A 27,902-nucleotide genomic window follows, 5' to 3' on the forward strand; every position below is an offset into this window, starting at 1 on the left:
CAGCTTCTCACAGAAGCCACCCCTACACCCCCATGCTACCAAAACCTGTCCACACAAACCCAATTCATAAGGTATTCAAGTGCTTCTCCTGCACTTTATATTGAAAGAGCAATCAGCCTAAGCTGCACGGTGTTAGCAGTACAACCAGATGTTTTTAGTGTATTTTGCTGTAAATATTCCAGTTTTAGACTTTCAGTACCAGGATGGGTAAGCAGCTGTGACAGCCTGCATTAGGAAATGTTTATACAGGAGGCAAACTTCAAAACACATTTCAGATTTTATTTATTTATCTCCACTTTATTTTTCCATGTGTTTTGATAATTCCTTTGCATATCTCACAATTATTACAGTTCTATTTCTGTTGCAAATTGAAAACAAACCAGCCAATAACATGGTAATGCTTTACCATTTTTCTTTTATGCCTGCTGAGGATAACAATATTTCTACGCTGCTTGTTGAATCACGAAAAGCTGCTGTTACTATTTAGAAGCAGGTCGCTGCTTTCTTTTTCCAGCAAAAAGATTTTACAAACTTTATTTTTAGATTTTACAAACTTGAGCTCTGCTACTACAGTCCGTGCTGTGTTTTGTGGGGCAGAAGTCATCCAGCTCAGCTTCTGCTTCTCCCTGATACCTCCAGAAGGTGAGGTGGGACCTGCTGGCTAAACACAGCTTAGGATGGAGCAGAGTGAAGGGGAGGAACTGCAACAGCAGATGGGAAGAAACTCTTGTAGACTTCTGTCCTAGAACATCATTAAATGGGCTCAGGTTTAGAATAGAGGCTTTGAAAAGACAGAGATCTTGGAAGGAAGTTGATACAACTGAACTTAGCTGTTTAATTATCTTTCTGGCTTCTTGAACTTTTCTTCTCCCTGTGGGATTCATAGCTAACCATAGTCTGGTGAATGTAATTTTGTTCTACCATCTAGCATGTTCACGTCACTTTGTAAAGGTTTTTTCACAAATACATTTATTGCATCCTGCCAAGATGCTGTGACATGGAGAACTGTGACATTTTCCACTCTCAGCAATTCAGAAGGGACTTTTTTACACTATACAGTATCAAGAAATGTTTACCCATGTCAGGGTTTACATATACCGAGTCCAGTCTTGTAGGACGTGCAGTCATGTTTCTTGTCCAGGGTCCCCAGTGAGATGTTGCTAAGTGATGAGGTGGGATTGAGTCTCATCTTACCCCGTGCTCCTGCACTAAAGAGGGCATCTGAAGAGTTAGGAGGTTCACATCTCTGTCATCTCAGAGCCTCTGCACAACAGGGAGTGACTTTAAGTGTGTGTATGTCAGCCAACATCAGTCTAGAAAGGTGAGCAATAAAAAATAGAGGAAGAACCCAAGCACAGTTGAGTCTTCTAATCTCACTGACACCAAAAAGCCTAGTAAATTGAACCTGAACCTAGACTGTGCCACATAAACTATCCTGCAGAAAATCCAAGCCAAAGATTCTTAATAGAATCTATCTATAGGAGAACAAATCTTCTAAGGTCCCAAAAGTTACACAGACCCAGACATCTTACCCTCAAATATGCCTGTCACAGTATGTAAGTCTTTATTACATTGATTGAACCAAACCCAAAAGCTTGTATTCCTTAACAGGGAAAATTGGATTAATAAGGTGTTAATTGACATAGATGCTTGATTATATTTTTATATTAATTTAGCAGGAGTCCTGAGCTGTCAGTGTGTTCTATAACAGAATGACATCTTACATTATTTTCAAATGTCAAATAATGATCCTGTATGTTAATTGTGATGGCAACTTTAAAAAAAGAAGTAAAATTACAAAGTTAAACAGGCAATATTTTGCAAACAAATAAAATATTTTTAGGTAATTGTATGAATGGTAACTGTAAGGATGTAATGGGTTCTTCAAGCCTATGACATTCTCAATATGAAACTGGATAGAATCATAGAATCATTTTGGTTAGAAAAGACCTTTAAGATAATCAGGTTCAACCACAAATCTAGCACTGCCAAGTCCAACTCTAAACCATGTCCCGACTGGATAGAATCAGAAAATCATTTTTGTTAGAAAAGACCTTTAAGATCACCAGGTTCAACCATAAATCTATCACTGCCAAGTCCAACTCTAAACCATGTCCCTAAGTGCCACATCTCCATGTCTTTCAAATACCTCCAGGGACGGTGACTCAACCACTTCCCTGGGCAGCCTGTTCCAATGCTTGACAACTCTTTGGGTAAAGAAATTTTTCCTAATATCCAATCTAAACTTCCCCTGGCACAACTTGAGGCCGTTTCCTCTCATCCTATTACTTATTACTTGGGAGAAGAGACCAACAGCCACCTGGCTACAACCTCCTTTTGGGCAGTTGTAAAGACCAAGAAAGTCTCCCCTCAGCCTCCTTTTCTCCAGACTAAATAACCCCAGTTCCCTCAGCCTCTCTTTCATAAGACTTGTGCTCCAGACCCTTCACTAGCTTTGCTGCCCTCCTTTGGACATGTTCCAGCACTTCAATGTCTTTCCTGTAATGGGGGGCCCAAAACTGAACACACCAGGATGTCACCAGGGGAGATGGACTTGGAAGACTGGGTGGATAGGGTCCATCCTGGAAGGTATTAGCACAGGATGAAACACCTTTCCAAGGTACCCCTCCCTCATTGACTCTGGAGGAAGCACAGGAGCAGTGCTAACACTGCTTGAGATTGATCCCTGCCTAGACAGTATTTTATTGTGCCTTCTCTTAAAAGCAGTGTAATTACACATACATTTGAAGTCCATGTCTCTGGCCGGCAGTGACTGCTTGAAGAGGTTAATCTCAGCTGGCAGCATACCGAGGTTGTGCAATGCCCTGTATTTGAGAGTGAACAGGTATTTCCTGGCCCTCATATTGATCAGTTTGTACCAGCAACAATAAACCAAATTATTTGGTCTGGTCTGAAGCATACCAGCATGGCCTGTCTCACACACTGTTTGTGAAGATGCTTTGAGTGAATACAGGTATTTCCATGATGGGTTTTTTTGAACTATCTTCATTTGCAGTGCTACTATTTATACTGGGGACAGTGTAAACAAGGGGAACCAACGGCCTCTTAGCACCATGTTCATAATCTTAAATGTAGTAATTAACTTTGTTCTAAACCCATGTAAGAGATTAAGAGAAGAAAATAAGTGGCAAATTAATGTATTGCTCTATTTGTACATTTGAAATGCATGCAGCCTGATACGGTACTTAGAGTTTAATGGACATCATCATCATCATTTACCAATTTATTTATATATACTGCCATAGCATCCAGAGGTTCAGTGTCTCTGGGGACACAAGATAGGGAAGGAGCAACTGGTGGGATGGAGGAGCTGTGAATGAAGTAGTGAAGTTGAGCTTGAGAAAAAAAGGGGGTGGGTGAGGGAAGGTATTTTTTTTTGGCTTTGTTCCTCACCACCCAACTCTGTTCTAATTGGCAACAAATTGAATTCATTTTCCCCAAGTCAAGTCTGTTTTGCCTGTGATGGTACTCAGTAAATGATCTTCGAGTCTTCATCTCAACTTACGAGTTTTTTCATCTTGTTTTCTTCCCCTATCCTCTTGAGGAGGGAGAGTGAATAAGAGAGCAGCTGGGTGGGCATCTGGCAGCCAGCCATGGCCAACCCACCACAATCTGTTAAAGTTTTTTGGCCACTGGGTGACACTTTTGATGAGAGAATACAAGGTAGTACAAGAAAAAGTGGATGAGTTCCCCCATCTTTTTCTCAGTTCCCCAAAGCTTTCCTCACTGCATTTTCTATTAAATTTGCCTTTCTTCATAGAAGAGGTGTTCCAGCCTCTGATTGTTTTTGTGGCCCTCACTTTTGGTGCCACAGAGGGTTGCCAGTTGCCAGCTGAGGGAGAAATATGAGCTGACTGGCCTCAGCTCCCTCTGGAGCCCTTCAGTGCCTCCTCCTAGGTAATCAAACAGGTAACAGACATGCTTTGCCCAGTGAAGAACATTTAGAGTTCAGCTTTCAGGTTGAATATCTAAATTTTGGGGTTTTTTTTGGAAAAAAACAACAAACAAAACAATGAGAAATGAACCAAAAAACTTCATAATGCATATATTTAATTTAATAGGTATTAATTTCTTTCCCTCTGTGAATAAGGACAGAATGCAGTAGTTGAAAAGTCTTGCTTTACAGTGCTTTACGAATGAGATCTATAGTAACACAATTCTGTGGTGTTGAAGTGAAATTCGTAATTTAATACTGTGTTCTGTTTAATGAATTATTGTTTGCTGAAGAGCTGGAACTACGCCAGGAGCCTGAATCCAGACTCAACCAACATATGTGTGTGCTGTATAAAGAAACTGGATTGAGCTCAGAGCCAGATGTTGCAAGCAGAGCTGAACTGAATGCAAAGGCTGGGAGCACCTGCTCATAGAGGGTGTTAGAAACAGAAGCTCAGACTTACACCCAGATGCTGTAGAAAGAGCAGTGGACTTAATCAGCACTTCTAATTAGTGCCTCTGTGAACCTCTGATTTGAAACCCAGCGTAGCTGGGAGCATTGCAGGTGCTTTAAATGCTACCTTCTGGGCACTATGGAGCATGTTCCAATTTCCAGTGTCCATATTTCTTTATGATGAAGGGTATGAACATACAGGGTACAAGAAATATCTCAGTGAATTTAGGCACAGCACAAACAGAAATTTCCCCTTCCTTCTGCTGGAGGTGATAGAGGACAAAATCTGTGTTCTCAAAGCCACAGGTGGGAGGGAACCAATAATCCTTGATATTTGAACATACAAATATGCAGCTGTCTCAGAAAAACCCAGTTTTTCTTTGCAGGCCTCCAGCCATAGTTTTGCTTTCTTGGCATCTATAGATCTGGCTAAGAAATGTCAGTGAGGATGGGGTGTCAGCACAAGTATGGCCGTGATTTGTACAAGGCAAGGAGAGAAACCCGTAAATGTCCCCTAATGGAGCTGGAATTTTATCACTTATGGCTTGTCTATACAGTGGTGCTTTAAGTGCAATAGTAGCCACCCTTGGTGTAATAAAGACATTGTTATAGCAATATGAAGGTGCTTAGACTCTTGGTGTGGAGTCCCATCCTCACCTAGCTTTTTATGCCTACTTTCAGTTGTAAATCTATGTGGCTTAAAAACAGTAGCAACCACTCTTCTAACCATGGCAGTTTTAACTGTGTAACTTCTCAAGTCAAAGATCTATGCTACACTAAGCACCTTTGCTGGGAGCAAAGCTGTGATTGAAACAGCATCTAAAGTGTTTGAAAGCGCTGTATCCTGGGGATGTACCTGGGAGTGCTGTTGATTTTAACTGTGGTTTAGTTAGCATGTTTACCTTACATCAGTGTAAAGTCTGGTTTTGTTTTGTTTTCTTTCTTGTAGGCTGGCTGGATTAACTGGCTCTCATTCGGAAGGAACTTGATCTATTTTGCTTTCGTTGAACCTCTCTACTGCACATCATAAAGATTTCCTAGGTCCAAAAGCTGTATGAAAGACAACTGAGCAGCACAAAAATGTGACTCTGACAAGAGACTCCAAGCTTTCTGACGAGGAATTTTCTACTGATCAGTTTATAATTTAAATGTATAACCGAAGCATGCATAATAGTTAATCTGATAGGGAAAAAAGCGCTTTCTCATTAATTAGGACTGCCAATAAAGCAGTCACCTGAAGCTTCAAAATGAGTGCTCCGTTAATCCCAAACAAGTCATGTTATGCCCAGCTTCAGGACAACCACAGCGAAATAAAAAATAATAATGAAAGCATAGTGAGTGTGGGGGATACCAATGCCAACCAAATCGTGACAAAAGTTAGAACCACTGAAAGAGATGTTAAAAAACGTGATTTGACAGATGAGAGTGGGAATATACACTCTGGAGGATCAGAGAAAGTTACTCATTTGAATACAGAGCAGAATAAACTTCTGACCTTCAGAGACTCTCGGACCTGTCACACCAGTGTGCAGGAAAGTAATCTGCCCTCCACCACAAGCAGGGAAGTGGGGAAAGATTGTAGGACCAGCGAAGCTAAGGATATATCAAGGCATATCAGGATTAGCCGAGGACAAAGTCTGTCCAATTTAAAAAGTAGCACAAATGATGCCAACCTGGAGGTTATTTCCAAAGGTGACGTTGACGTCACTCAGAACTTTTCTAAGGGTAAAATGTCCAGGACTGTGGAGATGGAGAGAATAAAAAGGCTTTCTCTAGGAAGACCAAGTAAATTCTCTCCTCAATCTGAAACATTTGCAAAAGACTGCGTTGGCCGCGTGTCATGTAAACGTCTGCTTTCTGCATCATTGGACTCCATCGACAGGTCACACCATCTGATAGGAAATACAGAGAAATCACAAAAAACATCCACGGATCATTTTCTTGGGATGGTGTTTCATCCACTTGACAATACCTCAGAGGAAAATACTGTATTTTATTCCAAACCATCTACCTCAGGGAACAAGAAAATAAGTAAACCAGAAAATGTACCAAATGTTAACATTGAAAGCACATTGCATACTTCTCATTCTCAACATTCAGCTGTTAAGCCCAATGAGATTGCTAGTAAATCAGAAGCACAATTAGGTCAGGGTGATAAAAGTAAAAAATTGGAGCTTAAGACTGCACCATCTCTACAATCTAAAAACACGTGTCAACAAAAGATTGAGAGAATTATGCTGGTAGAGTTCACGGGATGTCAAAAAGATGAAAATACAGCAATGCAGGAACAGAAAGGCTCTTTGTCTGATGCATCAAAATTTCAAGCATCCCATTTTCAAGACACTTGTAATAAAGTAGAGGATCCATTGTCAAGCCAGGTGGTAACCTATCGTAATGATAAATTGCTAAGTGATAACATCACCATCGGTGGGGAAGGGGGAGGAAGCAATGACAGTGACAACAGGGCAACTAACCAGGTTGCTGAGGAATACTTTACTGACAAAGAAGTGGAAACAATATTCCCACTCACTTGCAGTAGTAAATCCAGTGACAAAGCGACACCTGGAAAAAATGAAAATTTACATGGAGCTGACACGGGTTGCACTGAAACAGTTGGTGAACAGATATCTCTTACACATAACATTAATCTACCTGACAGCAAACCCTTGAAAGCTAATGAGAATAAACTGATGCTAGTCAAAGGAAGCACTGAGGATGCTGCTGTGCCTGCTTCTGATCTCTCAGATCAGCACAGAGCATGCCGTGAAGAGACAGTGTCAAACCAGGAACCTGACAACAACGACAATGATGCGGAAACCTTGAGTTTTTCAGTTCCAAGTAAAAAGACAGCTCATGCACAGAAACATCCTCCAGATGAAGCACCAGGGAGCTGTAAAGTTTCTGCAAAGGCTGATGCCTTTTTATGTGTCTCAACTCCTGTGCACCCGGTGTCAACGCTGGATGTCAATAGTCAACCCACGCTATCAAACAGTAATTTAAAGGACCTTTATGCACTTCATGTTGCCAAACTGTCACCCTCCTCAGTCCTACCTCCCATTGACAGTACGCAGTTGTTAAACATATCCCCTAAAGTGCCTATCAAGACTGCTTGCACCAGTGCCATCCCAAAACCTATCCTGGTCCACTCCAAGGGCTCCCTTGCAGATAAGGCAGATGTGGACAGTGACTGCAGTGAAAAGCTGGAAGAAAGCATTGAGATTAAACCTGCAATACCTAGGCCCAAACCTGTGAGACCTAAAATCATCACATACATTAGACGAAACCCTCGTTCGATAGAGCAGCTCGACCCTTCATTTGCGCCCCCGGGTCTGCCCTTCGGTACCCCTGCGTGTGGCTTGCCCATCTCTGCGGAGCAGAAGGCATCCAACGGAGAGGAGGCAAAGCCCCCCAACATCCTGTATGACAAATTTAAGCCCGACCTCCAGAAGCCAAGACTCTTCAGTTCAGGGCTGGTGGTGTCAGGAATTAGACCCACAGGTCATCACTTTGGTCCGATGAGTGAGAAGTTTCTGCAGGAGGTAAGGAGGTAGCTTTGACAACCTGTTTGGTGTGCTAGGTGGTGATATAAATCCTAAATCGAGCAATGTGTGATCATTAGAAATTATCTTACTTAACTGTTTCTGGCACTGACCCTGTTGCGATGTCTGATCTGTGTCTGGAAGTTGTCACTGCGCTCCTCCAGTGTTTCCCAGCAAACCGGTCACCTGCTGGTAGTATAAATAGGGATGTGTAGAAAGGAAAAGACACGCTGTTTGAATTTATCCATAAATGGATTCCACCCCCCCCACCCCCAAAGAATAGCTTTGGGAAATGAATGTAATTTGCCCACAGAGACTTTTCCTCCTTAATGGGAAAGTTAGCAGGTTTTTGCAAACAGAGCACTAGTGGTCTAAACTAATTGCTTCATGTTGAGCTGTACTGAAACCCAGGGACTATCAGAGCTCTCCTTATATTCTGTGTATATCATACAGGAAAATACTTACTTTTGACTCATTTTAATGCTGTGTGTTATATTGACCTGCACCTCAAATAAGAAATCTCTTTTCCCTGGAAAGCCTTCCCTAGCAGCCAAAAGGTGATGGAAGTCCCTCTGGGCAATTCTGGCTCCTGATATCTCGTTGTATTTCCAGCTTGGTAAGTTGTACAGGAGTCTCAGTTCCCCAAAATCCCTGCTGGGAGGTGAGCCCAATGGAGGAAGTTTGACCTTGCTTGGAAGGTGGAGAAAGGACAGGGAAGAGGGAGCTACCTTTGGGTCTGTGATGTACCCTTGCACCTGCTGCTTTGGGACTTGTGGTAGCTCAACAGCCAAGCTTTTTGTATAAATACTGGAGATGAAACAGGTGTATTTAATTTGAACCAGTCTTTTAAAAAAAAAAAAAAATCTTTTTTTTTTTTTTCAGTGTGTCTTGTGGAGTTATTGAGGCTATTTTAATGCCTGTCTCATTCTACAGTATTTATCCAAGGAACAATATTGAAATAACAAATTTGGTGACACTGTTGACAATCACAAGTCTGCAAATACCCAAATTAAGATTTTGTGTGTGAGTATAGATTGGCCCTTATGGTGTGTTAACAGGCAACCTATTGAAGGGATCATGGATTATAGTTTTCCATAGAGCACATCTCACCCCGAACACAGAAAGGACCTTTCACTACCTTCAGTTTCCAGCTCTGTCCCTTATATTTTGTATCCAGCGGAGGAATTATTAAAGTAATTATGAGCTTGTCTATGCCAGCCATTCTCAGTATATCTTCACATTCACCTTGTGAGAGAAAATTACTAAGTTATTACTGTTTAATATATGGCTACAGAAATTAAAGACAAAGTAACCAAGACTGTGCAGCTATTTGTCTGCTTATAGAGTGACATGACCCTCTGAAGACCATAGGTATTGGGGTTCAGATAATTAGGTAGGATCAGCAGACACATCTGGGAGCAAAGGACTGATTTCTGTGCACTGTTGAGGACTGTTCTTAACATGAGAAAGACTCAGGTTGTGGCAAGTCTGCACCATGATTTACTGTAGACCAGGGGTAGAAGGAGAACACTTATGGGCTGGAGAACATCCAAAGCATCTTCCACTGCTCCTCCAAGAAATATGGCTTTGGGTGTGTATTTCAATGAGGAAAGGTTTGAAGCCAACCAAGTTGGTTTTTCAGAGAAGCTGGATTGCCTGGAGGAGAGGTTGGGAAGGAAAAGTCAATCAAATTGCAGTTTGCGTTATGAGTTTGCATTAGCCCAGGAGTCAGGAGCTGATAGCAGAGGGTGGTATTTGCTCTCTTGGGCTGCCACCTCAATTACCTTACTCTCCTGGTAGTTAGAGGAATGCAAATGGGACTGATTTGGCTCCAGCATGGACCAAGAGAAAGGGAAATGATTGATCCATGGAAGAGGACAGATGCTTAGAAGAGCAGCTGTGCACAGTATGGGTTCATGGCAGATGACTGATGTGTAATCCAAAAGAAGCCAGTTAGAATGGATTGAGGTAGATCAAGATCACCCTGGTGAAGGCACAGTGTTGAAGACTCAGAGATTTTGGAGACAAGGAGATGGTGGGGCAGGACAGCTACTGTCTTTGTGAGAGAAAAAATCCCAGATTACCCTATTTCACACATCCAGTTTGGGCTTTGGAGAGCTTTGATTAGCATTTTATAGCTCTTTACATAGCTATGACAGGGAGTGTTAATAGCTGCTATCAATCAGACCTGTAATCTCTAAGTACCGTTCAGCTAGCTAAATGGCAGGAACAATTACATACAACTCTGGGTGCTGTGAACTAGAAAAAACAGGAAGGTACTGTCTTTGGGCAGGAGACTCCAAGGCAAGGCCTGGAGAGCTCTCTGAGGAAGACTCAAGGGGCTACCTTCATGCAGTGGGGAGCCTGCAGAGCTCCTTGAGCTGCCTGCACTAAAGCCCACGTAGGGCAGCTCAGACAAAGATCCCAGCTCAGGTGTGAAGGCAGTCCAGCTGTGCTTAGGGACTGCGTCCGTAATGGAATTCAGTTAAGGTTAAATGGGCAGCCTTGCCTGCGGCATTGGCAGCTCCTCAAGTGCTTTTCTTTGGAACCTTGGCATGGTATGGAGGTAGATCTTTCATGCCTGTCTTTGTCTAAAAAAAGTGGTACAAAACCCCTCAAAGTGAACTGCTGAAAACAAACAGTCATTGCCCAAGGCAGATTGCTGCTGTCCACATGCTTCATCACAGCATAGGCTCCTCATCTCAGTGTGGACCTCAACTTCTTCTAGTCAGGACCAGTGGGAATTTGTGACCACTCTGTGTTCCCAGTAACTTCTGTGGGAAGTAACAGAGCAAACTGTGGGACACAAAGGCGGTAGCTGTGCTAGTGAACTGAACAGTGGGAGAGCGTGCCCTTCAAGGCTCATGCAAGGTTGTCCATACTGATGGACTGGGAGCACACTCCCCAGCTCAGTGTCCACCTCTGCCAGCGTGTGCTCACCCAGAGTCTGTTCCAAAGGACCAGCATGGATGAGACCAACCTGGTCTGCAGAGTGAATGTTTAGCCATATTGATATAGTCCATGCCTTGTCAGAGAGTGGTGCTTGTCTCACTTTATTCACTTTATTCACTTTATTCACTTCATGGCTACTGCCAAGAGTCATGGTTCTGGTGGGGGTCTGTAAGGAGGTCTGTTCATCACCAGCTCTCCTGCCTGCCTCCCCAAGACTGTGCCTGTCATGTTCAACCACCTCCTTGTGTCGTTTCCCCACAGACATCCTTCTGCTCTGGAGAGCATGGATTACATCTGTTGAAATGAAAGCCCTGTAGTGGAAAAAGGGGCAGGGGGAGTTGTTTTATACAACCTCTAATCTTGTTACCTGAACTGCCTGAACTGATGTTGACAACTCTTTTCCCAAAGAGTTGCCTGAAGCAGGCACTTGACAAGAAGATTCTTGCTTGAGGCATTAATGTTTGACAGTGTTATAAACCAAGTAACATGAAGGAAAGTGTTGGGCATTCTTACCTGCTGGCCGTGCTGCCAGCTCTGCTCAGGATTACCCAGCCTCTGGAAATTCTTGTATACTCCAAGTATTTGCTGCAGACTTTCTAGCTCTTTCTAACAAATTCATTAAGTGAGAGGAGTGGGAAATGAGCAGCCAGCCACACACAATAAAACTCTGAGCTGAGCTTCTTTTTATTTGACAGGCTGCGACAGATCATTTCTTTAGAAGTCCCACGTACAAAACTCTAGTACAGGATGTTGACAGGTCTCATATTAATCCAAATCATTCTGAAGATCTTTAAAATGGTCTCAATAATCAATAATTGCATGTGATTCTGTAGAGACAAGTTGAATTATACACTTCATGAATTCATCGTTAAATCAAAAAGAAAAAGGAATGTGTCTTCATAGCAAGTTTATGTCCCCCAAAATTGGTCTCTTCAAGAGATAGTTGGGTAAATCCTTCTCACTTTACTCAGCTTGAGAGGTTTTATGCTTGTGACTGATTGTTTTTGTGTGCATGTTTGTTGCTCTTCTGTGTTATTCATAGCATACTGTCAATAAAGAAAAAAATTAGGTGACTGAAGGTTTGGCTAAGCTGACCCAGTTTATAAAAAATGCATGGTTTCTATATTTAAATATTTTCTCTATTCCTTATACTGAAGTGCTTGTCATTGGTATGTTCAGTACCAGTTAAATATGAAATTATAGGAAGTATATAGTGAATTCTGATTGAAATAAATTAATCAGGGAGAGAAAAGATAACCAAATCTTATCCAGGCAAACAATCTCATATCCAGAAGCTGAAAATAAGCAGCTAAACATCTACTGCAGTCCAAGCCTAGAGAACCATCTATACAGTAAAAACCTGCATTCTAACTTGTAGAAATAGGTCATAGGAGTATAATGAAGAAGGAAACAGAAAGATCTAATGGCAAGAAATAGGACTGCAAACAAAGGAAAAAATATAGAGCGAAGTTATAATGCTCAGTGTTTGTTACATCTGCCCTCCCAGTTCCAGTGCAAAGGCCTCAAAATTCTATATTTAATAGTTTAAGGCCAATCTTGTCTCTTTTAGTATATTAAAGATTTGCTAAATTAGGATTAAAGCTCTTGAAGCAGCTAGGATCAAAGCTTTTATAGCCAATGTTGAAGTGCATATTCTAAATGCTTATAATTGCTAAATAGAAATTGATTTGGCATATTATATGCATCATAACTTACAGTAGAGTTAATTAATTGGCAGTTACATTTCTTCCTAGGTAGCCTATGGCACTTTTTTGATTAATTTTTAAACAACTTTAGTTCAGATTTCCTATTTCCTAAGCCGTTTTTTCTCTCTTGTGTAAATGGGATGCACTGAAAAAATATTCATGGGTCCTTTCTAGATTATGATGATTTTACAATTTATAAGAAAATAGTAAAGAAGTTGGACTCTACCTTGACAAGCAAATAGTTCTTTGTAAATGAGAGAGATGAAAGCTACTGACATTGCTCTGAGCCTGTGTCCTGAGTGACAAGGCAGCATGGCGAGGTGGGAGTCAGAGCCCAGCTTGAGTGTAGAAAAATGCAAGGGCTGAATTGGGGAACTGGGTCATTCTCTCAGTGCAAATTCTCTGGTGACAGCCAGTTTGCTGGAAACATTTCCAGCTTGGGCCTTACTGTGCTGCCCTCCCCGTAAACACCCATTAAAATACCGAGAGATTTGTCTCTGATTCTAGCAAAGCATCATCTATTTTGTGATAAACAATAAATGTTTCACATCTACAGATTCGCCTTTTTTTCTCCAGTTCAAATGGGCAGCTGGGTTTTAAAGCTTTGATTTGGAATATTCAAAAATCCCCTGAAAATGTAACATATAGAAATGTGCCCACCTCCACAATCAGGTCTCTTTTCAGGAACTTCAGAGGCACAGATTACATTTTGCAGTAAGAACATTTAGAGTTTTTTTTCTCACACAAATGATTTGACAATACCATTTCTTTGATGAATTAATTTAAAATACCTTCAGCTTTACTTTAACTATCTAAGCTAAAACCAACTTCCCCCAAAATTGTATCTTAGTAAGAATATTTAAAATAACATAGTAAAAGTTCCATTTACACACTCTCTTGGTGTATCTACCTCTGTAAATAGTATCACCTTTCAGGTCTTAAAAGTAAATTAATTTTCACTAATTGAAGATCTTCCTTTTGTCTGTTTTCTTTTTTGGAAGAGATCAGTTCTTTATTTGGGTTTGGTTGGGTTTTGAGACTGTAATGTGTGTATTTGTAGAGAGCAGTTTACATGTTGAAACCATCAGTTTTTGAAAGTGATGATCACTCTGCAGTGCTCTGAAGTGCAGATTCACAAGGAGGGAAAACTTCCCTTCATAAGCAATTTCGAGCTCCATGTTCTCTGGGTTTATTGATTTATTGTATCATATCTCTGTTGATGATTTTTCTGTAGGCTGGGGAAAGGCCTGCAAAAGATGAATTTTGCCCTCCACCATATACTCACTACGAGGTCCCACCAAGTTTTTATCGATCCGCCATGATACTCAAGCCACAGTTAGGACTGGGTGCAGTGTCCAGGTTACCATCTGCAAAAAGCAGGATTCTCATTGCAAGTCAAAGATCCTCAGGTAGCTGTCTCCATCAGCAAGGAGAAATAACAAGTGCTCCCAGCCTCTATCATCCTGATGCTTCAGGTAAAGTATGAACTTTCTTTCCTTTCCTTTGAGTGTAGTCACCAGTAAGATTGTTTTTTTCAGACAGAAATACCATAAAATGAGCAACATCTTGACCTGATACTACAAAGCTCCAACAGCATTATTTGAGGTGTGTCTTTTTGTCCTGAGGCAAGGCTGACTAGGGAGCCTGGGACGTGCACAAAGGTTGTTTAACAGGTCATTGCCAAAGAAGGAGAATCAATTTAGGTAATAATTCTCATTGTGCTTTTTTTTTTTTCGTCCTCTTCCTTGTAAATGCCTGAAAAGTCCTTGCTTTTGTCCTGCAGAAGATAATGTGCCATTTTCTTCCATCAGGAAGACCCTGTTGTTCAATCTGAAAATGTCATTCCCCACCATATTGTGCTCTGAAAGCCTGGCAGCAGAGACCCTGATTCTCTAAAGCCCTGGTATACACTTCTTTGGAGACACCATTTAAAACACCTTGTTCTTCCCAGCTACTGCACAGCTCAGCATGACCCTGGGCAGAATCAGAGGGAAGGGAAAAGCAAGAGAAGAGTCAGAAGGAGAAGTGTGCGATGCCGCAACACAGAGATAATAATTACTTCTACAGGACAGTCTTTGTTAGCCTGGAAAAACTTGGTGGTTTCAACAACATGCATTTACGCAGCAGCAAGTTCAGAGACAACTGAAAATCAGTCATTGCCAGCATGAAACATAGCAGCTGTTTTAAAAACCTACAAGTCTGCAGAGATTTTTAAAACATAGTCATAAGGGATAAAGTTAAGTAATGACTTGGGGTCATATGGTCCCTCCTCTTGCCCTGGGACAGGATTCCTTCTGATAAATGTTTATTTAAACTCTTAAGGCAGGCTGCTCCAATGTGTTAACTTCTTTCAAGTTAAAAGTTTTCCCTAGTGTTTTGCCTAATCCCTTTAGTTGCAATTTACTTCCTTTTGTATCTGGAGCGGATGTGGGGTCTTCTCCTCTTTGCTGTTATTTGAAAACTATTACTCTTTCTCCCCAGTATTCCTTTCTCCATACTAGGCTGCAGAAGAGATTTAGAGGTGGAATGGAAGTGGGTCAGAGTGCCTTGACTTAACCTGAGAGAACACTACCAGTCAGTAGTATAGGTTGCCAGGATTTAGGGCTTATCAGAAAACCAAGGCTCTCTATAACACAGTGCCTCTTGCCACTATCCTTTACCATTTGACCTTGCACCTGGAGTTTATCTACATTGATGCCATTATCAGGAGCTGAATAAGCTCAGCTGTGTGTGACTTTTGAGGCACTCCAGGCTTGTATGCTGGGCAGTAAATACCAGTTCAGCCCTGTACATTGAGTTCAGTCAGTACTGAACATGGGAATACAGGTACAGAGAGAGATTGTATCATATTTTCAATTTAAATAGAACTGCAAGATGCTGAAAGTTCAGGGTATGAGTAGGGTAAGCTGTTATGTAACAGGAGCAAGTCTGGGACATAGCTATGAGAGGATATATCAGCAGGACCTATTAACAATTCCACTGTCTTTTTCTGATCCTCAGAACTGAATGTTGCCTTGACTTTTATTCATTCAGCTTAATTATCCCACATCATTGATGACTGCAGATATGTCTTTTCCTTAGCTATTTTTTATCTGTATAGGAACTTGTATGTATTAATTTACTGTCTTCCTATAATATCTGACATTCTAAATTTAAACAGTATCAGTGTATCAGTCCTATTTGTTGCCTGTAATCCTGACTTTAAAAATACCAGTGAAAGTGAAGTATACATGAGCAAATTGCAGTAGCTGTTAATGTGATTCTTATTCCACTAAAGTTCCTATTTCCTAAAGTTGTCCTATTTCTCAAAAGTTGGGTTCTTTTGATCTTATCACTGATTATTTCTTGGATCTTGTCTGCTTTGGAGGTAAAATTTAATTCGTACCTTTCCGTAATTTCTTTCCTATGACTGTTATTTTGTTTATTTCTCTCTAGTCTATTGATACCTTGCTGTTTCAAAGATGCTATTAAAGATACCTCATGGTAGCCCAATAATCTGTCTGCCATCTCTTTTGGGATCCTGAAGTGTGTCTCATCTGTTCTTCAGGCTCTAACTGTTTTTATTGATTTCATATTACCCAAGACTTGTTCTGGAGAGGTTGCTAATGTCTCTAGTTTTTTAGTGTCCACCCCAGGACACATTGTTTTCACTTCTGGCATCTCACCTTCTGTTTTCTTTGCGAGATGAAGAACATGTTTAATTTTTCTGTAACATGGTATTCTGTTGCAGAGTATTTCCCATTGCTCTCTGTTGATTCAGTGCCTCCCCATATTGATCTGTCATGTGTTTCTGGTGCCTTATATTAGTTACTTTATATTCTTTTCTTTTTGGCATTTTATTTCCCAACTATCCATTCAAGATTGGCTTATAATCACCTTTTCCTTGTATAAAGCATTTTTCCTTGTATACCTCAAATGATCTTTCTCTCAGCAATGTATAACTTTGTAAGTCAGCATACCAGTCTTTTCGTCTTCAATAATTTCTTTTGAGAGGAACAAATTGCTCATGAAAGAGGCTCAAGTGATAGCAGACAGGACAAGACTGGTGTAGGAGTGGAAGGGCAGCAGAGAACTGGTTCCTGTGGGTGTGTCCATGCTGGTGCACAAACTCAGACCAGAGATGAGTCCCTGGTTGCCACAGAGGGGCTGGATGGGACAGCAACCCCTGGCATACCACAGCTGGTGTGAAGCTGACCGGTGGGGCTCTGAGCAGGATCAGGCACCATCTAGCCAATCGTTTTAAGGCACCTGACATGATTTTCAGCTTTCTGTCAACCACTTTCCCTTGATTTGGCAGTTAGTTGTGGTATTAAACTTTAAACTGCATTATTGGTTTTGATGCAATATTATAGAATCGTAGAATCATAGAATTGTTTGGTTGGAAAAGACCTTTGAGATCATTGAGCCCAACTGTACCTATCCACTACTAAACCATATCTCTGAGCACCTCATCTACCCGTCTTTTAAACACCTCCAGGGATGGTGACTCAACCACCTCCCCAGGCAGCCCCTTCCAGTGCCCGAGAACCCTTTCCGTGAAGAAATGTTTCCTGACATCTAATCTGTACCTCCCTTGGTGCAACTTGAGGCCGTTTCCTCTCGTTCTGTCACTAGTTACCTGGGAGAAAAGACACTCACCTGCCTCACTACACCCTCCTTTCAGGTAGTTGTAGAGAGTGATAAGGTCTCCCCTCAGCCTCCTCTTCTCCAGGCTAAACAACCCCAGTCCCCTCAGCCGCTCCTCTTAAGGCTTGTTCTCCAGAACTGTTTATTTGTGAAACAGGATTAATCATACCTTCAACAGAGTCATAGTTACAGATATAAGCAAATAAAATACATGAGCATATGGCCAGCATACTGGAAGCAGTGCTGGTAGGCTCTTTGCTCATGCATGTTGTGGGGTGTGAGGGCTTGTCTGACTGCAGCAAAAGCAGCTGGGGACTAGGAGATATTTTTATGTCAAGGATACCAGTCCTGCATTCTGGACTGCTAATCAGCATGTCTTGCAGCTTGATCCTGAGCTTTTAATCCAGTTTCTAATCCTAGCGATTTCAGTCTTGCCCTGGGGTAATGGAAGCAGGAGGATCTAACCAGTTGCCACCCCATGACAAAGTGTGAGGTACCACGGAGGCTTTTAAACTGAAACTGCCATGGCATGGTATCGAGGACAGAAGCAATGCCTTATAATGAGGATTTTATTCCGCTATGCCATGCCGTTCATAATGTAGCGGTTTGCTTAAGCAGCACTGATAAGCTGGGTGGTTTGGCACATTTATAATGCTAATACTCATAAAACTGACTCTAAAGTAATTGATAATTAAATCCCTGAATTGCTGTGATGGACTGCAAGCACTACAAGTATATTAAAGATTTCATTAGTTTTGAGACACACGTAGAAAGTAAAATAATAATGAATGATCCTGCAAGTGTCATCTCCAAGTGTGATGCCTTAAATGTGACTGGAGCAGTGATCCTTCTTCATCTGTAGGACATGGCAGACGTGTGTTGGCACTGACTGCAAGTTTCTTCTTAAGCAGTGCTGCTCCTTAGGTGATGTTTTACATCAGGGTGGGCATGGATGGGTCAGGCAAGCAACCTGACTGTGAGAAAAAGCTTTCTGTGCTGCAGGTAAGATAGGAAGTCATTGAATTGTGATGTATTTAAAAGTGCAGTAGTGTCTCTGAAAGCTTAACATTTGTTTATTTTATATAAATTGACTCTGCTCTTTCTATGAGAAACTTGTAATTCAAAACAAGCATTGAAGGATACTATGTCTATAACATATAAATTATGAATATGTTTTCCTTGGTTATAAAGACTTCTTGGAGCAAGTGTGTTAGGATTTGCATTAATTATCTGGTTATTTTGATGGGATTAATGTCTGATTTTGAAAAGTGTAACAGAGATCTTATCATTAAAACTTCACTTCATTCTACTTATTAATTTCACTTAATTCTACATTTTTCAGTAGTATTTATGGTATTTTTTTCTCAAAGTGAGTTAATGAAATGTTACTTCCTTATCACCTCTTTGTGTATTAAACTTGCCAGTCCTGAGGGTCTAGCAGTTCCTCTCATTTCTAAGCAAGTCAAGTCTTGTTAAAGATACAATTTATATATAAATCAGGATGGCAATATTTCTGGTTACTTGCAGATATATGCATTTATTTGTGTCTTTGCATATGTATAATGTATTTCATCATGAGTGCTACAATATGTGTACAGCTTTCTCCTGATAGGGAAGCTTTGCTTTCACATTTATTCTCGGGAATACCTGATACTTGAAAAAGTAAATGAGATCTGATGATAAACAAGGGGGTGTGAGGTTACTTCCCAAAATGTTGTGTTACTGCTGCTCCAGCTTTGTTTTACTGTCTGAGGTACTTGGATTTGAGCTCACAGTGTTCTTAATTGTGACTCATAATACTTCTTAACTTACGAACTTGTTTAAGGAAAGAAGTGATGAGAGAATTCCGAGAGGAAAGTATTCTCTATGCTCCACAAATGTGCAGTGTTTTCATTTGTCACTTTGCTTTCTTTGAGAGAGCAATCTGACTGTATTTCATAAAGAAAAATTAAGTGCTTCAAAAGGAGACACAAACTTTTTCATCAGTTTCGCTGAGGACATTGGCACCATGCTTGAGACTTAGCCATATGCCAGCTCACTGCTCCCAACAATTACGGCGTCTTCAAAGAACCAAAATGCATTGTATGAGGAGGGTTGTCTGTATGACTGTTGTACCGAATTGTCATTCATAAGAACAGTATCAGTAACAATCTGGATGCAGCAGCAGACAAATGCTTCATACCTTGCCACCTCCCTGGTGAGACCCAAGCATTGTCCCTCTTTGGGCACCCACAGTGCTTCTGAGCAGCCTATGAGTAGCAGCTGGGTGGATGAAATAAGGCTTCAACGCACAGAGGGCTGTTCTTGCTGCTCTGGGCTTTCAGTGGCAACCACAGTGAAAGGCACTGACAGTTCCTGTGCTGGATGTTTCTGTGGGATGCTGCTGCTTTGCACATCAGCTGCAAAGCGAACATGGACGTTTGCAGTTTGAATTAAGCATGAATTGACAAATTCTTGTGGTGGTGAGAATATGCCTTGGGTTGCCTGGGAGCTGGGAAGGCACAGAGCAGCTTTTTGGGGCTTTTAAGTCTGAATCAGGAGGAGATGAGCATTTCCATGACGGTGGACTGACTGATCAGAAATTAACTGATGTTCAGCAGTGACAGCTGCTTTGCCTTTGGAACTGAACTGTCCCCAGTATTTGGATGAGAGGCCACCAGGGAGACTGGGCACAACCTGCTCACTGCTGTTTAAATGTAAATCATTAAAGCTTCTGTTTTAAAGCCCCTTAGCTCAGTTTTTGTTCAGAGATAAGTCATTATGTCTATAATAGGGAAACCACAAAGGTAGTGGTGACAGAATAGGTTTCTTACTTGCCTGATTTATTTTTAATCTGCAAAGATGTTAATGATGAGGTTAACTCTGAGGTGAATTAACTCTGCTTGTACTATCTCTGACCAATTCAATGACCTTGCGGGTAACTTCTTTGCCCCAGATTCATAGGATCATAGAATCACAGAATCATAAAATGGTTTGGGTTAGAAGGGACCTTAAAGATCATCTAGTTCCAACCCCCAGGGACACCTTCCACTTAGACCAGGTTGCTCAAAGCCTCATCTAACCTGACCTTGAACACTTCCAGGGAGGGGGCATCCACAGGTTCTCTGGGCAACCTGTTCCAGTGTCTGACCACCCTCACAGTGAAGAACTTCTTCCTAATATCTAATCTAATCCTGCCCTCTTTCATCTTAAACCCGTTTCCCCTAGTTTTGTCATTAACTGCCCTTATGAAAAGTCCTTCCCCAGCTTTCTTGTAGCCCCTTCAGGTACTGGAAGGCCGCTGTAAGATCTCCCTGGAGCCTTCTCTTTTCCAGGCTGAACAGCCCCAACTCTCTCAGCCTGTCCTCACAGGAGAGGTGCTCCAGCCCTCGGATCATCCTCGTGGCCTCCTCTGGACTTGTTCTAACTGCTCCAGATCTCTCTTGTGTTGGGGGCTCCAGAACTGGACGCAGTACTCCAGGTGGGGCCTTACAACAGCAGAGTAGAGGGGGAGAATCACCTCCTTCGACTTCATATTCCCCAATTCCCTCGATTTCATATTCCCCAATATGAAATGAGAATAATGATGTTCAGAGCATCCTATAAAAGAAAGTGAGATTTCTGAGAGAAAATTACACCTCATGATTAAAGTTTTGATGGAAATGCTGGTCAGAAAACCCCCAAACAACCAAAAACCCCACCACAAGAAAGCAAAAGCTTGCCAAGGATCCCTGAATCACAAGCAGAGTTGAAGCAGAGTCTTGAACTACTCTTTTTCAAAAGAACATAACTGTGTAACTCATTTCTTTAATTTTTCATTAATTTCAGCTAAAACAGATTTCACAGGAAGTCACATAAAAGTTGTTCTTTAGTTCTACATGTGCATGGAGATGTGATTCACATGCAATGGGGATGCGTAAGAAGTCTGGTTCAGACTGTTTTTAAGGCTCCCCAGGCACATCTGGTTTTTGTCAATCAGTTGCTACCTCAAAATGTTTTCATGTTTCTAGATGGGAACAGCTTGAAGTGTTATAGAAAGTCGCTTGTGTGCCGTACAGACAACAATACTTAATTCTATAATTAGCTTCAGGCAGTGAGACAGCTGGAAAGATTTTTGTCCAATTTTAAAAGCTTATTTTGGCAGATTTTTATTAAAATTAAAGCTGCTCATTAAAATAACTTTTGTTTTTAACTCCCAGACCTTGTTTGCAGGAGTGCTTGTATACTTCTAAGAAACAGAAATAAAGAACATCCATTGTAAAACTTGATGATATTTAGAACAGAAAATACGTACAAGAGGCTGATGTCTCATGTATTTTAATGAGAAAGTAGACACAAAATGCTTTAAGGATTTGAATGCATCCCTAATGAGGATAATGTCCTGCCCCTAGGTCCTTGTGGTACAGAAGAGCTGGATTACAAAGAAGAAAAGTGAAAAATAATTTAAGGATGATGATGAGTTCAAGATACAAAACATTGTTAGTTCAGGGGGAATTTGAATTGAAGTCACAAACTGGAACACACATGGAGGTGTGAGAAAGCCCACTGAATCCTCTGCCTGGTTCCCAGAGAATGATTTTGAAGCAAAGGTAGAAATGGCTGGACAATTTGTTACCAAAAACCTTCTTGTTTTAAGGAAATCTTATTCTTTGTTGACACCCATGGTGCTTGGTGCACCACAGGCTGCAGACTCTTGGTGACATGGCGGTGCAGAGAATGGACAGCTGAGGAATCGCTGTGGGCATCCCCACAGTTAAGCTGGGGACATGGGAGTCCCAGGTGAACCTCACTTTCCTAGGGCAAGTGCATTTCAAATGTTTTTTAAACAAAACCAATTTCTAACCACTTTCCTTCGTGCCCCAGTGGAATTTCCCCTTTTTTGCTGCAGGAAATCTGTGATATTTATAGCTTTTTGCTGTAAAATTGAAATATTTCTCCCTCTACCTCAATTTCAGAGGTTCTTAGGAAAAAGGAATCTCAGCTCTTAGCTTCTGTAGCACAGGTCTGCTGGTGCATTTTTCTGAAACCTGTAAAACCTACAAGAGACAGTCCCATACCTTCTTCCTGCTGCCACTGACCTGGGCAGGTTCCTTGCTCTTGCAGCCGCTTACCACGAGTACTCACCTCTGCTTCAAATTTGGAGGCTACCTGGGCTTGGTCCTGTCACCAGTGCAACATGGGGAACATTTCACACACTGTGGCTGAGTTGTGTGCCTTTTATCACATGCAGTTGTCCTTGTGTAATTAGTCCTTTAGGTAGCTGGTGAAGCTGATGCCGAGGTACTAGCAAGTGTGTGACTGTGCAGCCAGTTGGGTAAGCAAGATGATCTGACCCGTTCAAAATACTGCTGAAGCATTTGTATTAGCATTGGTGAGGGCATGGTAAGTCTGATTGTGAAAGAGAGAAAGCACAGGATCATCCTTCCATGGTAAAGTGCAGCCTCACACTGGCATAAGCCAATCTTGAGTCCTGCTATGCAGGAAAGTATTAGTCCTCTCAAATAGAGAGGTCCTGTCCAAAAGATTATTAGTGTGTCATTTCTTGCATTTGGCACTCTTACTCTTGGCCTTTCCCTGGACACTTCTTCTTGTTCCTATGTGAAAATCAGTTAACATGACTGACACTAATTGTGAACTATGTTGATAATATTGTGGGAAACGTTGAGATCAGGTTTTGCAGTACTTTGCTGCAGAGTCATTTAGATGTGATGTGAACGTACCCGGTAGTGGGGAGGGAAGATGTCTGCCTTGATGGTGCTTTCCAGATAACCATAAACCAGCTGTAATAGACCACTGTCAAAGCAATGCTGCACAAGCCTAGCAGTGAATGGATGGTAAACATCACTGCTTAACTGTTCTCCCTGCTAATGTGCTTGCACTGGTCTTCATCTGCACCTGGAACCCACAGTTACCTCTGAGCCCATCTTCACATAGTTCAAATGAAGCCAGATGCAGGGTCACAGTCCAGAATTATCCCTGTTGGTGCCAAAAAGGTGAATGGGGATATTAACAGGTTTTTATTACACACTGTAGGTATTTGGAATCCTCTCCACAGCATGTCCCCCTCTGGACTGATAAAGGTGCCGCAGTCAGACGTCCATCTCCTTGTGCCTTAATAAAGGCCTCAGCTTGTGAAAAGTGGGTACAAAAAAAATACATTTTTAAGAGTCTGTAATATTGGGATTATTTCTTTCATTGAGCATGGAGTATTTTTTGACGTCCTTTATAGGAATACATTTTATAGAATAACAAAACTCTTTTTAGCTTAGTGTTACACATATTTCTATTTCAAAAGAAAAGGCTTAATTTTGTGAAACAAAGATTAGTATTATTATTGTGATGAGGTACACAACTATCTTTCAAAATCCTCATAACATTTTTCTGCTCAAAGTAGTTAGTCTTGTTTTCTGTAAAGTCTCCTCAAAGTGTAATGCTTCATTAAAATTAATAAGGCTGTGACCTACATAGTTTACAAAAGAATTAATGTAATAATACGAAAACCGTATTCTTACTGTGCTGTTAATTTCTATTTTTCCTTTTTATTATGAATGTTCATTTCTTCCTTTGAAGTATGTGTCAGGCTAATGCACAAACAGTGTTCACAGAACAAGAATGAAAAATGGGTGACTTTGTGGCCTTTTCTGGCAGAATGTGTTGATAGTCTCCTAACCCACCAGTCCTGACAGCTGATTAAACACTCTAGCATTATCTTTTGGAGAACTTTGTTGTTTTGGGGTTTTTTTTAATATATATTTTTGCTGCTCAGGATTCCACAAGGATCAGAATCTGATATCATTAAACCTACAAGGAAAAGCTCTGTCCAAATTTTGTGTACAGTTGAGGTCCAGATCTACTTGGTATTCAGATGATCCAATCAAAAGCAAATTCTAATCTTTGGTCCTTGAAGACAATCCTGTCATGTTTATGGACCTTTGTTCCATGAATACAATTTGGAGGCATTTAGGGACCTATGTTCTGTCTAGAAAAGGTTGCCTAAGCAAGAGCAGCAGAATATGGGTTAGGATACAAGCTAGAGACAGATGACCAGTTAGTAGTTACCACAGGCAGACATGGTAGCTTAACTACTGTTGTTGCCTAACTTCATCTGTTATAAACCTGCTATTGGCAGTTATCTGAGACTTGGTTGATGTCATTCACATAGACTGGTGGTTTGTAGTAAGGAGAAGTCCATCAGTGGAAATGGCTGGTGGTATGTTAAAAAAATACTTTACAGGTCACGTCCTCGTTCCCAGGCTTGGTGCAGGAAAAAGGCATTTTCTTTTAACAAAATTTGAAAGAAAGACTTCAAAGAAGTGTTTTCTTTGACAGAATGTAAAGAAGTCCTGTGCCCTTGAAGGGGATTGTTCGTGTCCTGCAATAGCTTCCAAAATTGGAGGCTATGTGTACAGTATTTGTCACAGTGTATGAGTTTCTTTTAATTGGCACATAACAAATGTAAAAGTAGAAAGTGATACAGCATAACAGAAGATAACATTAAAAAAAATCTTAGCAGTCTTGAACTATGTTACTTTGCTGGAAGTTTGAGTTATGCCTCATGGGCCTTTGCTGCATTTCACATTTTAAAAATTATTGCACCTTGCAAATGTTCCACAGAACTTCTTTTTAGTGGAGTAAAGAATAAGACATCACCGCAGTTTGAGCAGCCGTTAAAACTTGTATTCAGTCTATACTGACTTTATGTAGCTGATGGTACAGGTAATGGTGATTATATCCCAGTTTAATTTATTTAATAAAAATGTCTTTCCTTCTTTCAGTTGATCTTAAGAAAGGCTCATGTCCAAGTGCTGCAAAGTCAAATCTCCCCAAGCCCTGCCAGTCTGGACTTCGTCCTCCAGGTTATTCACGATTGCCAGCAGCTAAACTGGCTGCATTTGGTTTTGTCAGGAGCTCAAGTGTATCCTCTGTCTCCAGCAACCAGTCAAACGACAGTACTCAGAGTGATCAAAGCAGGACAACCAACCGTAAGTCCAAAAAGTGGCCTTCTTTCTCGGGGGATATTAAATAGATGTATTCCGGGATTGTCCAGACTGGAGTTTGCATCTAATTTAGGACTAATGTAATCTATGCCGCACTCACTAATCTCCTCTGTGCCACTGAGGTGTAGATTTGGCATCTTGATTTTCCAGTGTAATTTTAAAAAATATTAACAATAGATGAATAGATGCTGAATGCACATTACGTATAAAAGGGGGTGTTTTCCCTGCTGCAGAGAAAATCACATTAAGAGTGAAACTGAGGCATTTTTGTATTTTGTTTTTATTTAAGAATATCCCTTCTTACAAGATGAAGTCAGTAAATAATCACACTAAACTGTGGTAGGTAAGTACATTGCAGCTGTGTAGAACAGTTTAGACCAAAGATTATCTAAAATGAGCAACGCAGTCTTTCTCATCTACTTTTCTTCTGCCTCTTAATATGCAGTGTAATAAACTTAGTTTAGAAAATTAATCAAATAATGCTAGTGATATATGAAGGGGATCGGAACTGATATCATAGATATTGTCTCATCTACCAGACTTGGAAATATCCTGTGGATGAAATGTCATTTCAAATCCTATTTTCTGTATCAACTGTGAATTTTATTAAGTACAAAATAATGCCCACTGGATTGTGCAGTCCTTGGGAAGTGTGTGCATGCCCTGGGCTCAGAGCAGAAAGGGGGATTGAGGGATTTTCATGCTCATTTTTCTTTGAAGACTGGATTGAATCTGAACTGTGTCAATATCAAAGCAAGTGGTATCAGCCTGGGAGGGGTGCAGATAGGGAGGACTAGGTAATACGTAATTGCCAGAGCAGACAAGATTCTGCAGGCTCCTAAATGTTTCAGTCTTTGTATTAATTTGAAATGAATTAAAATAAATACAATTAAAATAGTTAAAAAACTCGAAGGATTTTCTCCGTCCCCCTTTACACGAGGTAATTGAAATGCCAAAGACTGATGTGTCCAGGGACTTCTACCTTTCCCAATGGCCCCAACCATACATTTGTATTCCATTTTACTGTTGGGTGATTGCTCTTTGCTGTTTATTTTGTAAGAAACTACATTTTAATGATAGGCAACCTCTTCTGCTTTGTGCTTTAGCCTACATTTATGCCTTTGGAAAGCTTTTCCTTTTATATGATGTTGTAATCTTTTTGTCTTTGGTTTCATAAAGCTTTTGTTAGGGACAGAATTACCTGATTTCTGATTAGCTCTAAGCTACATCTCTGCAAGAAATGTTGTCTAGCAATTTCAGGTGTGAATCTGAAGAAATTAACATCAGTAGGTACAACACTGTCCTTGAACACAGTGGATGCATACAGGTTTGTACAATTGAGAATTCTCTAAAAGGCTAAAAATTCCACTCCACTCTGTGGAATCTGAGTCAACTGATTTCCATTTGAAAACTATGGAAGAAACATTAGTAATCTCAGACCTAGAAAGTTACATTTGACTCTTTATTAATCTTAAAAGAAGCTGATTTCATTTGTATATTCTGGTATATTTTTATATTATATTTGTATATAAAGCCCATAAAAACTGAAAATCATATTCCAATCACCAGAAGGATGTGTATTTGGCACATACATTTTTTTCCAGTCACTTGGTTGAAAATGGTCACTCAAAATGGTCACCCTCTTTAATGTTAATATTAGGATTTTGTGACCAACTTGTGCATGTTGCAGGAATTTTTTTCTATGGACATTAAAATTACCTGGGGGAAGTGTTCTGCTTGTACAGATTTGTGTAGAGACAAACACAGCCTGTCACCTGATGAAAATTAGGACTTATAATTTCTGCTGTTGACAACAAGTTAGATAGTTCATCTAAGCAGTTGTCTAGTTTCCCTCCCTCTCCTTGGGAGCACGAAAGAATGAGCACCTCCCGATGGTCATCTCTCTGACGTGTTTCCTGTGACATGTACAGCTCTCTAGCACAGAAACCTTTTATTTGTATTTAATTCCAAATGGATAATGCTTCCTCCTCGACCAGGGAGAGAGAGGGAGAAGGTGTGTTGCCAAGGGGGTGAGCACACTCACTGTGTTCAGGGTGTCAGACCTCAGGTACATCAGCACATGAGGTGACCTTATGTCACCTGCTCTCTTTGGATTAAAGGCAACACAACTGAGTTGTGTTCATCACTCCTGATATGACAGATAAGTAGGGAAAAAAAAATGTTTCCTTACTGTTGAATTATTAACTTTCATATAAATGTTATCAGTGTGAAACTGTATCATCTTTTTCTATTTATATTCTATATGCCAGTAGGAGTTAAATTAGTTGCCCAGAACCCAGGGAGCACAAATTAGTTGCCTTCCATTCTACCGAAGCTTATTTAACACAGATCAGCAGAGCACTTCAACACACACAGAAAGTAACCAAGGAGTGGATGTAGGGGAGAAGTATTGGCTCAGGAATCTTAGCATGATATATTATTTCTTCCCTTCACTGTCTGCTGGTATAATGGTTTTATTTGAATTAAATAAATAGCTGATTCTGTAGTTACTACCTGAGATCATGTTTTTGACTAAATCAGGCTTCCTAGAGGGCAGGGTAAAGTCTTACTGTTAATTTCCTAGCTCAGTAGGGTAGAAAATGCAAAATTATCTAGCTTTAGAAATCTTCAAAGATGTATGATAACACAATCTCCTATTTAAGCAGCATCTCTGCATGTCAGGGAGGCAGAAGTA

The 27,902-nt window shown here is 40.8% G+C and overlaps 1 protein-coding gene across 1 annotated transcript; it reads left to right on the forward strand.

The window, feature by feature from the left end:
• Positions 1–5,655: 5,655 nt before the first annotated feature.
• LOC104524031 (microtubule-associated tumor suppressor candidate 2) lies at positions 5,656–25,192 on the forward strand (the record flags this gene model as incomplete). The annotated part of the gene is made up of 3 exons (XM_010166777.1): positions 5,656–7,947; positions 13,840–14,080; positions 24,986–25,192. Coding segments are annotated over exons 1-3 (2,740 nt in total), but the record flags the coding sequence as incomplete, so codon positions are not given.
• Positions 25,193–27,902: the final 2,710 nt, after the last annotated feature.

The sequence above is a fragment of the Antrostomus carolinensis genome, unplaced genomic scaffold (assembly GCF_000700745.2).
Source record: "Antrostomus carolinensis isolate BGI_N321 unplaced genomic scaffold, ASM70074v2 scaffold15464, whole genome shotgun sequence".
In the NCBI taxonomy this organism is placed as follows: domain Eukaryota; kingdom Metazoa; phylum Chordata; class Aves; order Caprimulgiformes; family Caprimulgidae; genus Antrostomus; species Antrostomus carolinensis.